This window comes from Miniopterus schreibersii (assembly GCF_964146895.1).
Source record: "Miniopterus schreibersii genome assembly, chromosome: 8".
In the NCBI taxonomy this organism is placed as follows: domain Eukaryota; kingdom Metazoa; phylum Chordata; class Mammalia; order Chiroptera; family Miniopteridae; genus Miniopterus; species Miniopterus schreibersii.
In genome coordinates, this window is record NC_138109.1 from 3,096,391 (window position 1) to 3,113,930 (window position 17,540).

Here is a 17,540-nt window from a genome sequence, read left to right on the forward strand (position 1 = left end):
AGGAGTATGAAGAAGCCTGTGGTGTGTGGTGTCCAGCCGTGGTATCTGCCTTTCTGGGGAGGACCCCGCCCCTTCCTCGAGGGAGCGCACCCCCCTCCCGCGTGGTCTTGGGAAGGCTGGGAAATCCGCGCCCGGCTCCTTCCTGCGCCGCCTCCCCGTGTGCCGGCGGCTCAGGCGGGTCAATCAGAGTCTTCTCAGGGATTTCACGTGTCATTACGGAGGGAAAGGACCTTGACTCCTTTGGGGTGGTCATAAACTTTAAATTCATAGGTCTGGTTGCTTGAATTTGTCTTTTCCAACACGTGAAGCCAGCCTGCAGCAGGAAGCAACACTCTGGGGAAAACTGGAGAGAGATTGGGAGTGGGGACTATTCTGATGACATCATTTGAGCACCTGGATCTAGCCATGCCTGAAGGCCTTTACATTTTCCAATCAGAGGAGCCAGTAAGTGCTTTTTATGTGTTCTAGCTTAAGCTAATTCGTCCCCTGTCACTTGTACTTGAAGGAGTCCTGGCAAGTCAGGGCATAAATGGCTCATAAATGGAAAATATATATATATATATATATAAATGTGGTCACATTCTATTTCCAGTTTAACTGGGGTGGATTGAAAAGTGGCTACAAATACTTGGCAGCGTTTGCCATCAGGTGGTGGTGTCTGTCCCCCCGCCCCCCAAACTCTGGGCTGGCCTGTGCCTCGCTCTGACCAGGCGGGTGCGGTGGGAGGGATGTTGGGGGATCTCCCTGCGAGATCTTAGGGGGCCACCGGCTGACTGTAGTTACAAGAGTGAGGCCAGGGGCCACCAGCAGAAGAACCTTCCGGGTCAACCCACAGGTCCTGGGAAACAATAACTTGCTGTTTTGAGCCACTGAGACTTGGGGCTGCCTGTTACACAGCAGTAGACAACCGACACAGCATCTGAGCCCAGCTTCTCGCCTTCCCGCCGCGTTTCTCAGGGTCTGGTCCCGGGACGCCTGAGTCAGAGCCACCGGCGTCTAACCAGACCCTGCCCGGGGGCTCCTCCTCCTCACAGCCTGAGAAGGGGCTTCAGGAAAGCGAGATGTCAGACGACTGCTGGTTTTAGGGTAATATTCAGGTCGTGTCTAAGGGAGAAGCCAACCTGGGCCCTTCCCAGGGCTGCCTGAATTCACCTGTTCTGGCCCCCGATCCTGTTTCACACTGTGAACCTCTGTCTCCTCTCTTCACGCAGTTCCCTCTGGCCTTCCCACCAGTGCCCATCCCTCGTGGCTGATCCAACAGTTGCTTTGGGGGAACTGGAAGTTACCAGCTTAGCGGTTAACCAGACCTAGGCTTGAATTCCAATGTGCCCCTCACACTGTGCAACCTTGGGCAAGTCACCTAACCTCTCTGAGCGTCAGTTCCCTCATCTGTAAAGTGAGGGTGGAAAAAAACCTATTTTGAAGATGCTGAAAATTTACAAGTTAACTAAACGTCCAGTGCGCAGGACACGGTCCAGCACACAGCAGGTGCTCAGTACGTTGTGATGGTAGGTACTGTCCCTTGGGATAAAACGAGCAGTTCCCAAAGTTTTGGTTGAATGTCCTGGGAGACTAACAGGGGGTTTCTTGTTAGCAGTACAGAGAGCACTTCTAGGACAAAAGGCAGAGGCAGTCCGTCCGCGGTCCCGCTTGCTGCTGAGGCCTGTCCGTCCCGAGCCCCCCTCACCTTATCCTGCTGGGCCAGGTCCTGGTCCACGTATATCTCCCCAGAAGCTGCCGTCCCGGGAATGCCCTCGGCCATCGACTGTTCCAGCAGCTCCGCGGCGTGGGTCCACACTGCCGGGCCAGCAGAGAGCAGAGGGGACCGTGTGAGCTCCCTGAGGTCCCGGAGCCCGGGCCCGGCCCTGGCCTGCGTGGCTCAGTGGTTAGAGCGTCGGCCGCGCAGCGAAGGGCCGTGGGTTCCGTTCCCGGTCGAGGACACGCACCTGGGTCGGGGGTTTGCTCCCGCCCCCCCGTCGGGGTGTGTGTGGGAGGCAACCAGTGGAGGTGTCTCCCTCACATCGATGTTTCCCTCTCTCTCTCCCCCTTCCCTTCTTCCCTCCCTCCCACACTCTCTGAAAAGCAATGGGAAAAACATCCGCAGGTGAGAATAAATAAGTAAATGTTTTCAGGTTGACCTTCCCAATCGTTCGTTTCCCCTGAGCTCTGCATCTTATGTAATTAAAAATGAAACACCATTGTGTTTTGCAGACGTGTTAGGAAGGGAAAGGGCCACCCAGGGGTTAACTGTGCTGATTCTCATTGATGTGTCTCTTTCCAGACTTTTTTCTCTGCCACGTAAGAGCCGATGACCTCAGGCAGGTCGTTTACTCTCTGAATGTAGGGATGCTACCAGCCTCCGTTATAAAGGGCTATTGGACAATTAAGTGAAATAATGGTGTAGAGCAGCGGTTGGCACACTATGCACCTACGGACAAATCTGGCCCTCCGACTGTGTTTGTAAATAAAGTTTTAATGGAACATGGCCAACATTCACGTACATATTGTCTGTGGCTGAACCCCGCTACAGTGTGAGACCTTCTAGCCACAAAGACTAAACTATTTACTCTCTGGCTCTTCACAGAAAAAGGTTCCTGCCCCTGATCTAGAGCATTTAGCACTAAATGTTAGCTATTTTTTATTGCAATAAAACAACAAAAAAGTATTTCTACATTTAGTGATTTTTCTGTAAGCCCCCCCCCCCAAGCTGCCAGTGGAGGCGCCTGCCCATGGGTACCTTGTTTGATGACAGGAGCCTGGGGCCCCCCATCCACCACGAAGGAGAACATCTTCCCGCCGGCACTCATGGGCCGCTTGTGGGAGGCAGACGGGCCCGCGGTGGGCCCCGGGAACCCCTGGGACCAGCTCTTCTGCATGGGTGCTGGCCGGATGCCTGGGTGGAAGGGCATCTGTGGTGGCAAGGATGACTGGTTCAGCTGCTGTGCGGCCTGAGGTGGCTGTGGCCTTGACCAAGGTTCTGGGCCCCCCACCCATGGGAAGGAGACCTGCAGGGGGAGACAAGAGGGTCAGCTGCAGCGGTCTCCAGCCCTATGTCCCAGCCACACAATGGCAGCCCTCAGCCTCAGCTTGTAAGTCACTTCCCCCAGGAAGCCCTCCCTGACTTTGGGACAGTGGGTCGCACCGCACACTACTGTACCACCATTTATTGGGCGCGGTCTCTGTGCCAGGCACCTTGCCAAGGGGTTCCCACGCACGACCTCACTTAATCTACCTGACACTCTGCTGAGACTGAGGGGGAGCCAGACCTGCTGGCTCCCCCAAGCTCCCAGATTTGCTCGCGAGCTGCTGTGCTGGCAGGACGCCCCCTCTAAGAGGAGAGGCCTTGGTCTGTCTTGAAGCCATGTGTCCTCAGCACCTAGAGCAACAGCCTGGCACGTACAGAGCAGGCCCTCCAGTACCAGTTGAGAGAATAAATGGGCAAAGCGCCGGAACCCAAGCCCAGCCAGCGAGGACCCCAGCGCTGCTGTCTTCCAGCCACACTGCCTGTCTCCCTGGCACCTTTAACCCATCCATCCCCGGAGGCCGAGAGCTCTGGGGTGCCAGGGACCCCACTGTCTCTTTTTAATTAAAATATGTTTTTATTGATTCTAGAGAGAGAGGAAGGGAGAGGGAGAGAGAGAGAGAAACATAAATGATGAGAGAGGCATCGATCAGCTGCCTCCTGCGTGCCCCCTCCGGGGGACCGAGCCCGCAGCCAGGCCTGTGCCCTGGCCGGGAGTCCCACCCGCGACCTCTCGGTGCTTGGGACAGTGCTCGAGTAACTGAGCCACACCGGCCAGGGCTCCACTGTCTCTCAACCTCTGATCTTCAACATCCACCACATCGGAATCTTGGCCGAGGCTCAGCACACATCCGTCCAGGGAACCTCTGTCCAGCCCGGGGAAATGCTGGCCGCGGTGCAGCGTGGAGACCACATCAAAACCCACCGAACCGGGAGCAGCAGGGCCGGTGAGGGGCGCTGGCCCTGGCTCGGCCTTGGTTTAATGTGCAGGCGGGGTTCCGCCCGGGCCTCGTGCTTAAACAACGACATGGGTGAGGGCGATCGCTTATGGTCACTTACTGCACTTTACTGGCTATTCCTCGCCACAGCCCTTCAGGGGAGGGGTCTCCTTATCACCGTCTTACCCGGGAGCTTGGAGAGGGAAGGGGGCCAAGGTCCACCCACCTCTCTCGCTCTCCTCTCTCTCCCCTCCTGTCCCTCCAAGCTGGCTTCAAAGGTTTGCCGCCTGTGAAGGGCCCCAGGTGGTTCTCCCCGGGGCCAGGTTTCTCCTGCAGACAGGAGCGGGCACGAGCTCAGGTGAGAAAGGGGCGGCGCTTCCAGAACAGGAGTGTGGGCAGGCAGGTCGCCTCCCGCCTCCCAGGAAGGCGCCCGCTCCCTCGGTCCCCTGAGCCAGTCCTGCAGCGCCCGCCTTTCTTGGGCAAGTCCCGTGTGTCCCCTGAGGACTCTTGGAGAGAGTGAGGGTAAGTGGCCTGGGGACGTCTGTCCGGCATTCTTGGTGATGCTGGCGCATTTTAAGCCTGCCTGTCTCAGGAGTGGACCTGGCCGTGCCCTGGGGCTCTGCCACCTCCTGCGGAGTTTTGAGCTTCTCTCCATGTTAACACCTGGGCCCCTGGACCTGTTCCCGCCCTTCCCCGTCCACCTGGTCCACCCTGTCCACCCTGTCCACCCTGTCCCTCCTGTCCCTCCTCTGGGGTTGTCCTGCCTCCATCATTCCGATGACCTTTCCCATTGGCTTGATAAAGATGCACTGACTGAACGGGCTGAAGGTGACGGAGCATAAATTCTAACATTTCACCCCACCTGCTAGCGCACAAGTCTAGAGACACGGCGGGGGGAGGAGCCCCCTCGCGCCGGGGGCCAGGTGAACCTGCCACCTCCGCCGCCGGCAAGGGCGCTACAGGGCGGGGGTCCCGTCGCGTCGCCTGCTCGCGCCCCACTCCTGCAGCGGGCACGCGGGGACCCGCCGCGCTCCCGGGAGGGTCTGGGGACTCTCCCTCCTCCTCTCAGCTCCGTGCTGGGGGCGAGGCTATGCAACCAGCCAATCACATTCCCTGGCTGCAGTGATTGGCTCAGTGGTGGGGCGTGGGATCCAATCAGAGCCCAGGGGGCCCTGAGAGTCCTGGCTGCGGACCCGGGATCTGCCGCGGCCTCGCGGGGCTGAGGGTGCAGCGGGCACGAGGGAGCCGGGCTGAGCCCGGGGATGGGCGCTGTTTGCCGCGGTAGGTGCCGTATAACCCGCCTCTCAGCATCTCGGCCATTTCCAAGCGCTGTGCGCCGTTCAGTAGTGTTGTAAGGCGGGGCTCCAGGGCGTTTCCATCTTGCAACATTGAACTCGATTCCCTTTAAAACGGATCTCCAGGAGGTTTCCATCTTGCAACACTGAAACTCGATTCCCTTTAAAACGGATCTCCAGGAGGTTTCCATCTTGCAACACTGAAACTCGATTCCCTTTAAAACGGATCTCCAGGGCGTTTCCATCTTGCAACACTGAAACTCGATTCCCTTTAAAACGGATCTCCAGGGCGTTTCCATCTTGCAACATTGAAACTCGATTCCCTTTAAAACGGATCTCCAGGAGGTTTCCATCTTGCAACATTGAACTCGATTCCCATTAAAACGGATCTCTAGGAGGTTTCCATCTTGCAACATTGAACTCGATTCCCATTAAAACGGATCTCCAGAAGGTTTCCAACTTGCAACACTGAACTGGATTCCCATTAAACAGCTCCCACTTCCCCTGCCCCAGCCCCTGGTAATCACCATTCTACCGCCTGTCTCGATGGACTTGGCTACTCAGGTGCCTCAGATAAGCGGACTTATACAGTATTTGTCTGTTACGGGTGACTGACTTATTTCGCTCAGCATAATGTCCTCCAGGTTCATCCATGTCCTAAGGTGTCAGAATTTCCTTCCTTTTTCGGGCTGAATAATACTCTATGGTATGCACGGACCACAGTTTGTCCACTCAGCACCCACGAGCACTCGGGTTGTTTCTGCTTCCTGGCTACTGAGAATGAGCTGCTGTGAACATGGGGTTGAGCCCGGCTGGGGCTGCAGCCGGAACCGCTCGGCCCGTGAGCCTGGCTAGAGCCGGTGGCCTGCAGCACCCGGAGCTCCCACCACCGGGTCCCTGAATGGGGAGGTACCGAAGAGGCGTCAACGCAGCAGACTCCAAGGGGCTCTCTGGGTTCAGAAATTAAAAATGCAGCTTTGTTTTCCTCCAAAGTGTGTTGACTGAGGGTGGCTTTAGGGGGAAGGTTCAGGTTGGTTTTCTCTGGGTGGCAGGCCTGCTCTGTCATCGGCAGGCAGGGTGGAGGCTTCCTCGGACATCACCGCCAGCAACCACACGGAAGCAGGGGGAAAGCGACCCTAAGAGTCACATGGTGAGCGAGCTCCCGGTTGTGCTCATGTCAGGATTCGAATGGCACTGGGGGTCAAGGTCAGTTATTAACAAGCCTGCTTTTAGAAACTTCAGTTTAAAACTACATGCTAATGCCTTTTCTCTTTGTTTTTTATTTGTTCTTTTACCGCCTTCGTTATCTGTGGTCTGTTGTGCGGTTGGGTTTCTGTGTTGCTTCTGAGGGGGCATGCGCTAGTGCCCGACCTCCTCCACAGGCCTCTGGAACAGCAGGGTGCCAGCCCCGCGCCAGCCCTGACCACACCCACTGCTGAACTCCGCCGGCCCGAGCAACGCAGGCCAGCGCTTTCCTCCAGGAATCGCCGCGCGCGTTTTCCAGGCGATGTACTTGTTCGTGTTATCACTCCGATATCTGCTTCTAACCCTGCAAAGGGTGTGGGGTGAAGAGGACACCCTGAAAAAATCGAGGAAGGCTGCACCTAGGACATGCATTTTGCTGGGAAGCCCCGGAAGGTGGGGGGCAGACCCTGCCCTTGGAGAGCTCGTCGGGTGGCCCGCCGGTTGCGAGGAGTCACTGATGCGCTGCAGCTGCGAAGCACCGGGTGGCGGAGGCACACGTGCCAGAGACTGTGCGGTGCACTTAACACGGGGCTTCCCCTAATCACCAGAATAATCGCGGAGTGGGGGCAGCGTTTTTACCCCCTATCGTGGAGTGAGAAACTGAAGCTCAGGGAGGTCAAGTGACTTGCCCAAGGTCCCACAGCCTGGGAGTGGCGATGCTGTTTGACTCCAAATAAAAGGATGGAGACGTTCGAAGGCAGAGCAACCAACCAGAAAAAGCTCCCAGTGGCCCAGGATGGACTAATGTGAGCAGTGGGACAGATACTGTAGTAGGATTATAATCCACAGGGCACAATAAATACACGAGTCCGTACTGACATGAGGAAACTTTTGGGGCATGTTCACTGTCTCGACTGTGGTGATGGTTTCACAGGTGCACACACATGTTCCAACCTGTCAAATTATCCTGTTTAAACATGTGCAGTTTAGCCCAGCTGGTGTGGCGCAGTGGTTGAGCATCGACCAGGGCATATGCTGGGGTTTCGGGCTTGATCCCCAGTAGGGGGCGTGCAGGAGGCAAGCAGCAATCAATGACTCTCTCTCATTATTGATGTTTCTATCTCTCTCCCCCTCTCCCTCTCTCTAAAATCAGTAAAAACATTTTTTTAAAAAAACATGTGCAGTTTATTGTATGTCAATTATACCTCAAAACAGCTGTTTTTAAAGAAAGGGGCACAGCAGTCCACATGTGAACTAACCCCTTGTGTTTTATTAAACAATGACGTTTTGATGGGCACTTAGATTTCAGGTTTTATGCTCCCGTAAATAATACTTCAGTGATTATCTTTGTATAAAAAATGTTCCCTCCCCCACTAGCAAGCCACAAAATCCCAATTTCCCAGGGAGGGGCCTGGGAACTTGTAATTTTACTGAACATTGCAGACAAGCTCTTATGATGCGAGACATGTGAGAGAAACAGTGACTCACAAACTGGGCTCCCAGATGTGGGGTCTGAGATTCCGTTTCCTTTGGTCTCTAAACAAATCTGCAAATGCAGCGCACAGATGATCTGAGCTGGGTCTCCCTTTGGCTGGGGGGCGGGGAGCTTCAGGACCACCAGGGGGCTTGTGAGAATGCGTGTTCCCAGGCTCTGTTCCTGGGGAATAGGTGTGGGGCTGCCAGAGTTGTAGAAATAAATACATGAATAAATAGATATAGAAATAAAGTATCTATTAAATCTGAATTTCAGACAAACACCAAATAATTTTTTTTATAGCATACATGGTCCCTTGCAATATTTGCAACATACTAAACAGTTATTTGTTGCTTATCTGAAATTGAAATTTAACTGGGTGGCCTGTGTTTTATCTGGAAACCCCAAGTTGTGAGTCCTCTGGCCTGGGGTGGGGCCCAGGGACCGGCACTGTCGGTCTGCTCCCCTTGTGGCTCTGAGGTGGGGCATCCTTAGAACCTGTGCGGAGAGCCCCTCTGGGGCAGGAGCCCCTCCTCAGGGCTGCTGCCAGGCCCTTGTGCACCCCAAGAGCAAACTCGCTTCAGCGCTGGTCCAGGCAGGATGGGGCAGCTGAGCTGCAGCAGGAAAGAATGACCCAGGACCTGCAAAATGCTGGCGGATGCCTGTCAGCCTGTCAGCCTGCGCAGCCTGAGGGCGCCGGGGACCTTCCTGGAGCACATGGTCAGGGCTGCCTGGAGCCCCGCACCCCAGGATTCTGGCTAGGTCCTCTAATTTTTATTTATTTATACTCAGCCTTGTCCCAGAAAGAATTTTAAGCCTCGGAGGTCTCGGTCCATGCAATGCTCCTGTTGGTGGGGGGTGAGGTCGAACACCATCTCTCTCGGGGACACAGACGACAGATATTAATTGTGTGATCACTATGACCGGGCACTGAGCTGGGAGTTTTACAGGGAGAGTCATGTCGCTCAGCCCTTGAGAGAAGCCTGCAAGGTCCCTGCTGTCATTGGCCCCATTGTGCGGGTGAGGAAACTGAGGCTCTGAGGGGCTCAGCTCAAGGGTGCATGGAGTAAGCAAGTAGCTGAGCTGGGATTCTGACCAAAGCCTGTGTCTCCCACCACGGTGCCATCCGGCCTCCCCGGTGGCCGTGTTTTCAGGGGCAGGTTTTGTGTTACATTCCGCTTAAACTGGGGCCGCACGTTAGGCCACAATCCCAGGCACGTTTCTGATCCTGGCATCGTAGCAGCTGCCGGGCTCTGAGTGTGTCCCCGGGGCGGGCACTGGCTTTCACACTTTACACAGATACGCTCAGTGCCGCACACCGATCAGAAGCCAGGCCACGAAGCAGCCTGGCCGAGAGCACAGAGCGAGAGCTGCGGAGGGCTGGCCCGCTTGGAAAGGCAGCCCCCCCCCCCCCGCTCCCCGGGTCCCCAGAAGCGCGCGCCTGCCCCCCCTCCCCGACCAAGCTTCACATTTTCCAGGAAAACTCCGAATTCTGCGTCAGACGCTAGCAAACTCTTGCGTGTAATTCCACCAAATGCCCAGGAGAGGGCGCGAGGACTCGCTCCTCCCGGGACCACCTGGATGCGCCCCAACGTCACAGAAGCGCCTCCCCGCTGCCACCTGCGGCTGCCACCTGTGTGCGCAGCGGGGCCTCGCGCATCCGAGGGACGCGCTTTGCCCGGCCCCCGCCTCGGGCTCCAGGGGAGCCTCGGGCAGCACGGGGGCGGCACCGCGAGGCACCTCTGCCCACCTCCCCCGCCTCCTCTCCACCCCCTGGCCCCTGGGGACTCACCGAGGGTGGGTTTTCGATGACGAGCTCGTAGGTCAGCCCTTCGGACCCAAACCTCAGGATGTCGCCGGGCAGCAGCTTCACGGCCACATTCTGAATGTGACACTCGTTGACGAAGGTGCCGCTGCGGGAATTGAAGTCCTGGACCACGAAGCTGCCCTCGGCCTCGTTGTATTCGATGAGCGCGTGGTGGTTGTCGATGTCCTGAGACTGAGGGAGGGGACAGTCAGCGCCCAGGACAAGCGCCAGGACGGCCCGACAGTACCCGGCCACCGAGGGGCTCGCGGGGCTGGCTGGTCACCTCAACGCTCATTTTAAAGGGAACATGCGGAGGGTCAGAGAGGTTGAGTGACTTGCCCAAGGTCACACAGCTAGTGGAGGCGGAGCTGGGATATGTGCTCACTCTGGCTGCAGGCCCAGAGCAGGTGCCCGAGTTTGCTGGGTGGGGAGTTGGGCAAAACAAGGGCAAAGGGAGCTGGGGGGAGTGGGAATGGGCACGGAATGGGCACGCACTAGGCCAGGGAACTGGCCGTTTCTATGCCCCGGCTCAGCACAGGTGCGCTTTTGTTTGTTCGGGGTGGTGGGGCAGAAAGCAGAAGGGCCCAGCACAAGCCAGGAAGGTCAGGCGGCAGGTGGCAACGGTTCGTTTCCTCGCCAGGAAGATGCCAAGTTCACGGAATAGGGTATAGCAAGCTTCGGGGAGGCTCTGTAATAATTCTTATTCATTTGTTTCTTCTACTCATTTTTAAAGTAACTTTTTTTTTTCTTAACATTGCAGAAAATGAAAACTAGAGAAATGCACAAAGCAGACATTAAAATCACCGAGGATCCCACCCCCGGGGGCAGGGGCTGCTAACACCGGTCCACCACCGTCCAGGCTTTTAAAAAAAACACGTTTATGATCTTTTTAAGAAGTTTAAACAAAATTGCAAGCACGCCAAACCACATAGTTTAATAACTACCTTTTAAAAATACCTTGATGTACAACGAAGCTTTTCCCATATGATTAGTTATTTCTCTTGCTTCTTAGAATTTACCTAATGAAAGGGTCCCAGTGTGATGGCGTTTGCCCAGGAGGGGGAGACCCCAGACAGTGTCCGAATTGGCAGTGCGGGCGGAGGCTCCTCTGTAACTTCACTATGAAGGGCGAGCAAAGCTCAGCGCCAGCAGGAAAGCCCGCATTCCCCCCCGCACCGGGACCGACTGCGGGCCGCGGGGCCGTGTGAAGGCTCCTGCCCTCTCGAGACACTGCCTGCGGGGCATCCGCTCCAGCCCAGGACTTTGCAATGATTTTCTAAGTTTATTTCCTCACAGTGTCACATCTAACTTTCATACAGAGAGTACCTGCAGCTACAAATCGATACTAAAGTCCCGTAATATAATAATAAACAATAGCATATATTAATATAATAATAGCTTATATTTCCCTGTAATAATATAATAGCTTACATTAATAGAATATATTAAACATTACATGCCAGGAAATTTGCTGGGTGCCTTATTACATTATCTCATTTAATTTCCACAGTAATCCAAAGGGATAGCCCCCTGTTTTGTAGATGAGGAAATGGAGGCACAGAATTATTAAGAAATATATGAAATTCTGGAAAGAGTAAAACTGTAGAGACAGTGGAAAGATCGGCGGTTGCCGGGGGCTTGGGGAGAGGCGGGGAGGGGTGCACAATGAAGCACAGGGGATTTCAGGGGGTAGCCAATGACTCTATGTGACACTGGAATGCTGGACACATGCCATGGTACACGTGTCCAAGCCCACGGAACTGCACCACCAAGAGCAAGCCGGAATGTGAACTATGGACCCTAGTTGGTAACAATGTATCAATCTGGGCTGTAACAAATGTAGCAGTAACGCAAGATGTTGGTAGCAGGGGAAACCCTGTGTGTGTCCAGCTGGGGGAATATGGGAACCCTCTGCACAGTCTGCTCCATTTCCCGTAAACCTGAAACAGTTCTAAAAAGTATTTTAAAAAACATTAAGGCTCGTTAGTGTTTTGGGAAGTGCCACCCACATCTCCCCCATCACCATTCCCACCGACCTCTGTGCTCTCTGGACCCATGATGACCCATCGAAGAGAGAAACTCTGTGTGTTGCATTTTGTTTCGTCTCTTCCCAGGCCCCACTGCTTTCGGTTCCTGAAACGCTGTCAAGCCATTATGAAGAAATCAAAGCAGACAGGAAGCTCTGAACGACTCCACCGGAGGGGCTGCCGAGCGCCTCCCGGCTCCGCCCCACGATGCCTCGCTCCCTCCCCTTCTTGCAACATTGCTGCGAGCTGCTGGCAGAGCCCTGCTGCAAAACAGGCTGGATGCACAAGCTCCATCCTGCCGAGCTGACCCACTAGGAGGGAGACTTTTTATTTATTATCATCATTATTATTGCCACGAGCTAATGTACGTTGAGGGCTTCCTGTGAGCTGGGCCCTGCTGACGCACTTGTGCGTTTCCTTTCTTATTTAACCTGTACGGCAGCCCTATCTACCTACTATTACCCCATTTTACAGATGAAGCAGCTGAGACTCAGGAGGTGAAATGGGAGAAAAGCATTCATCACCCCGATACCCAAACCACACAAAGACGCTACAAGAAAATAAACTTTATACCAAACCCACTGTGAGCACTGATACAAAAATCCTCAGCAAAATACTAGCAAACTGAGTTCAATGGCACGTCGAAAGGAACACACACACACACACACACACTCTCGATGGAATATTATGCAGCCAAAAAGAAGGAAATCTTGCCATTTGCAGCAACATGGATGGGCCGCGAGGGCGTTATGCTAAGTAAGAACATCTGGAGGTGTGGGGAGTTTTTATGAGAGTTTACTTGAGCCAAACTGACGCCATGTGCCAGGGAGCAAGGCCTCGGATGCTCCAGAGAAGGACCGTTTTGCAGCTTCTTTTATGCATCTGAGACGAAGGAGGGACCGCCAGGGAGATTGCGCGGAGGTGGGAGAAAGCCAGGCGGGGATCGGATTTCAGGACAGTGAGATTAACTGCTCCCTTGAAGGTTAATACCCCTTCGAGGGGGGTTGCTTCTGGCTCTCAAAGGTGTGTTAACCTAAGTGCCCGAGAGCAATGAGCAGGGCTGGCCTAAAGCCCTTCACTAAAGCAGTTACAGGCCTGGGGAGTGACTCCCCACCATGACCTGCCCAGGAAGGAATTTATCATCGGGTCACCGTGTGAGGTGACTTTTCATAGGTCCCCCCGCCCCCGCCCGTTTTTTGGCCGCAACATGTTGCTACCGACATGCCATCAAGCCTTTTCCTCCCTGGGCCACATTACTCACCAAACACCTCCAGGCCTTAGCACGCACTGTTTCGACGTCCCGGGGAGCCTGCCCTCTCCTGCCGGCTCTGCCTGGCAGGGCCCCAGGCTTCTCTCTACAGAGGCTGCTCGGGCCCGTCTCCTCTGCGGGTTTCGGGCCCCCCGACAAAACCCTGGTGCCCGGGGCCTCTGTTTATAGCCCCAACGCCCCCCTTAGAGGGACAGCACCCGGCCAACACGTCCCGGTACCCAGGCCCCCACTAGATGGCGCCACGCCCGTTGCTTGAGAGATTGAGAAACGGGGAAAATCCCTTTCACGTGTCACGACTCTCATGAAGCTTGTGGTCTCAGCTAACTCACACCGGGTTCCAGACAGATTTTCTAGATGTTCCCAAAAGCTAAATTTACACCCCAAGAAGGAAGCGTCCTTACTTGGAAGCTCTGAGTCAGCCTAGAATCTGAAACTCGGTCCCCCCTTCCCAGACTTGCTGTGTGACTTTGGGCAAGTTACTTCACCTTTCTGAGCCCCATCTCCACGTCGTGAAGCGAACATCGGAATGATAATAGTAGTTCCTACCCCAGAGGACTGTTTTGAGGAGATAATCCCGTAAATACACATACAGAACATACACAGAAAACATGTTAAAACTTGAAAGGTGAATCGAGCAGTCTATAAATGTATGCTGTTTGCGTTATCTGTGCTTTCGAAAGATTAGGCCCCTCCACCTAACATCCATTAGAATGGCTGCCACCAAACACACACACACACACACACACACACGCACACGCACGGAGCTCCCGCAGCACCAGAAAATAAGCGCTGGTGAGAGTAACCCCGTGCACTGTTGGTGGAAATGTAAACTGCTGCAGCTGCTGTGGGAAAGAGTGTGGCAGTTCCTCAAACAATTAAAAACAAACTTATCATATGACCCAGCAAGTTCACTTCTGGGCACCCCCCGAAGGACTGGAAGCAGGGGCTTGAAGAGAGATTCGTGCACCCACGTCCTCAGCAGCGCCACTCACAACCGCCCACAGGTGGACGCCACCTGGGCGTCCGTCAGCAGATGGGCGGACACGCCAAGTGTGGTCTCTACATACAACGGAGTATTAGTCAGCCTTAGAAAGGAAGGACATTCTGCCGAATGCCACGACACGGGCGAGCCCGCAGGACGCCTCGCTGAGTGAAATGAGAGTCACGGGAGGACAACCGCGGGATGACTCTGGTCACACGGGGCAGCAGGCCAGTGGGCGCACGGAGGCAGGATGCGGGGGGGGGGGGGGGGGTAGGCCCAGTGAGTGCTGAAGGGGTTTCGGTTTTGCCAGGTGGACCAGCTCTGGAGAGGCGCCGGGAGGGGACTGCACAACCGCAGGAACGTTCTCAATGACACCGAACTGCACACACCTAAGGAAACGCTCAAGATGGTCAATTTTTCGTCATGTGCATTTTACCACCAAAAAATGAGAAAAATGATTACAATCCGGCCCTTCTCTCTGAACTTTTCCTCTCGGAAGCCCCCCCACCTGCCAGAGGGGAGTAGGCCCATAGAACTGACCAGTGAAATCAGCCCCCATTTCCGCGGCCGGTCCTGGAACAGGGGACAAGGTTCCCGAGGGACGGATGAGATGAGGTCGCCGGGTGAGTCCCCAGGGGAGCAGCGCTCGGCTGGAGCCCGGGGGGCAGAGTGGGAGCCGGGCAGGGGGGAGCTGCACCCAGGCTTGGTGCTTCCTGCGGGTCCCCCACAGGGACCGAGGGCTGAGAACCCAGGGCTCACTCATAAGAGAGAATCGAGTTAAAGTGACACGCCGGGAGCCATATTTCACCTCCCAGACCAGTGAAGACACACTAGGTGGACAACAGACTGGGCTGGGGAGGGGCCGGGGCACAGACAGATGTCACTGCTGGCGGGACGCTCACTACATCTGCAAACCTCTGGAGGGCAGCTGGCAACACCCGTCGGGGTCACAGGTGCACCCGCCCTTGGCCACAGCAGACACAGCCCACGTCCACGGAACGGTGTAAGCGGGACGATCACGCAGCCTCGTTTCACGGTAACAGACGGGATTAGGGCGCAGGCTCCACGGTGCTTTGGGAAGAGGCAGCCCAGGGCCGGCGGGTGCCCGGCGAAAGGACAGGGGTCACCTGGCTGGCTGGGTTCTGGTCAGTCCCGCTCCACGACCTTCAGAGCCCAGACGAAGCTGACACAGGCTAGAGGGGCCTCCGGCAACAGCGAGGAGCCAGCCCGGCGGGACGGGACCTGTCCACCGAGGGCGAGGCGCAGGCACTCGCGTGTCATCCCCTGCCATTTCTGTCCTTGGTTTTCCCTCCATCTCCACCCTCCCGGCCACAGCACTTTACCTGCGTTTCTTTCTTCCTTTTTTATTTTTAATCATCACCTGAGGATATTTTTTCCATTGATTTTCAGAGAGAGTGGAAGGGAGGGCGTTGGGGCGAAGAGACTCATATCTAAAACATCTAAATCTGAGTACATATGTCTAAAATATATAAAGAACTCTCAACACCCAATAGGAAAAAAACAGACAATCCAATTAGAAGTGGGCAGAGAACACGAGGAGGCGTTTCACCGAAGCGGGCATGCGGAGGGCAAACCCGCGCCACCTGAAAAGATACCCGCATCGCCAGCCGCTCGGGAAATGGCCATCAACGCCACGATCCGACATCCCCGCACACTAGACAGCTCGAATAAGGAGCGGTGGTGACACTCCTTGCTGGTGAGGAGGCAGAGAAACCGTGTCTCGGGGACTGCGGGCGGGACGCAGAATGGCAGTCACCCTGGGTAACAGTCCGGCGGTTTCTTTAGAAACCAACCCTGTGATCCAGCGATCACACTCCCGAGCATTTATCCCCGAGAAATGAAAACTTATGTCCGCGCAAAAACCTGCGCGCGGGTGTTTATAGGAGGTTGACTGGTAACAGCCCCACGAGGAAAACCATCACAATGCCCTTCAGCGTGTGAATGCTTAAAAGCGGCTCGCCTACGCCGCGGAATATTACTCAGCAATGAAGAGGAACAGGCCACTCTAAACGGGTCTCAAGCACATTACGGTGGAAACAAAACACGACTCAAAAAGGTCGCCCAGTATCTGAGTCCCTGCATGTATCCTTCTCAAAAAGGTAAACATTGTAGAAACCGAGAGCAGATCAGCGGTTGTCGGGTGGTCGGGGTTTAGGGCGGTGGCGGGAGGAGGTACTGTGACTGTCCGGGAATTCCACAACGCAGGTCTTTGGGGACGGAATACGTTCTGTACGTTGATGGCCACACGCGAACCCACACGTGTGACAAAATGGCATAGAGCCAAACAGACCCTTTGCACCCTTGTCAATTTCCTGTTTTGATACATTTTGGCTGGATAAAATGTAACCAGTTGGGAGACACCAGGTGAAGGGTGCCCGGCATCTATCTCTATTACCTTTGGAACGTCTTGTGAACCTATGATTAGTTCAGAATAAAAAGTTAAAAGGAAATCTGTGGAGCGAGGCCTCAGAGGCCTGCCGTTCACAGTCATAAAGGGATTTCATTGTGTTTTTCTTTCTGCTTCAGCATTTTAACTTTCAGTAGTTAAAAAGGCTCAAAGCCACAGTTTTTATTATTCCTTTCTTTCTGCCGGCTTCCTTGGATGCGAAGGGGCTGAGGCTCTGGACCAGGCCCCGGCTAACCCAGAGAACGAAATGAAGTGAGAAACGCTGAGGCCGCGCCCACGGCCTACCCTGCTCTCCTGCTTGGAGGTCCGCAGGCCCCGAGGGGCCCACGTCAGCCTCGGAAAACTCAGGCGAGGGCCAGAGGCCGCTGCCCAGGCTGGGCCTCCAGGCGGCTCTGGCTGGCAGGCCCGGGGCAGGGGAGGGTCAGCTGCCGGCTCTACGCCCACCTTCCAGACCAGCCCATCAAGGCTGCTGGGGCGGGGACGGCGGGCGGGACATCCACGGACAGGTCCATTTTCCCTGCGTTTCCCAGGGAAAGCGAGCGCACCTGGCCCTGGTTATGGGCAGCACATTGAGGGGGAGCCAGAGGCCGTGCCAGGGAAGAGATTCGAGGCCACGGGGCAGGAAGGGGGGGGAGGGCGGGAAGGGATCTTACCTCTAACACAAGGTCTGACTCTCCGTGCCTCCCAATGGTCGTGCTTTTGTTCAGGACGAAGAAGCCTTCTGCGCTCTTCAGATAGGCTTTCATGCTCTCTGCTCTCCCTGCGCAAGGTTTTCAGACAAGAACCTGTTAGAAAGACGCCGGCCTCTCACCGTCCAGCCTCATATTTAGGATGAATGAAGTGCACCGCCCCGTCCAAAGGAGAAATCAGCGGAGGCGGGAGTGGAGAGAGAGACCGACAGTGGTCGTAATTACGATTTTGCGCATTTTAAAACCGTCTCTTCAGCCATCGGTGGTGACGTCTGGCACAGGTGAGCTTGGTTCAGATGACCAAGGGGAAGACGTTTTCACGTAACTCGGAGCACAAGCTACAGCTGCAACCACCGATGACAGATCCGAATTCCACTGGTTAATTGCTCTCCACCCCATAAAACTGCGCGCGAGGTGACTTAT

General features: G+C 55.3%; 1 protein-coding gene across 1 annotated transcript in view; it reads right to left on the minus strand.

Moving 5' to 3' along the window:
- The window catches only part of FHAD1 (forkhead associated phosphopeptide binding domain 1), a gene marked incomplete at its 5' end in the record, with an annotated part of 80,939 nt that extends 63,765 nt beyond the window's left edge, over positions 1 to 17,174 (minus strand). Inside the window, 4 exons of the mRNA XM_081144825.1 lie at positions 1,688 to 1,797; positions 2,738 to 3,005; positions 9,707 to 9,913; positions 17,082 to 17,174. Of these exons, the coding sequence (XP_081000951.1) occupies positions 1,688 to 1,797; positions 2,738 to 3,005; positions 9,707 to 9,913; positions 17,082 to 17,174 (678 nt within the window). The remainder of the gene's footprint in view (positions 1 to 1,687; positions 1,798 to 2,737; positions 3,006 to 9,706; positions 9,914 to 17,081) is intronic.
- Between the last annotated feature and the right edge of the window lie 366 nt (positions 17,175 to 17,540).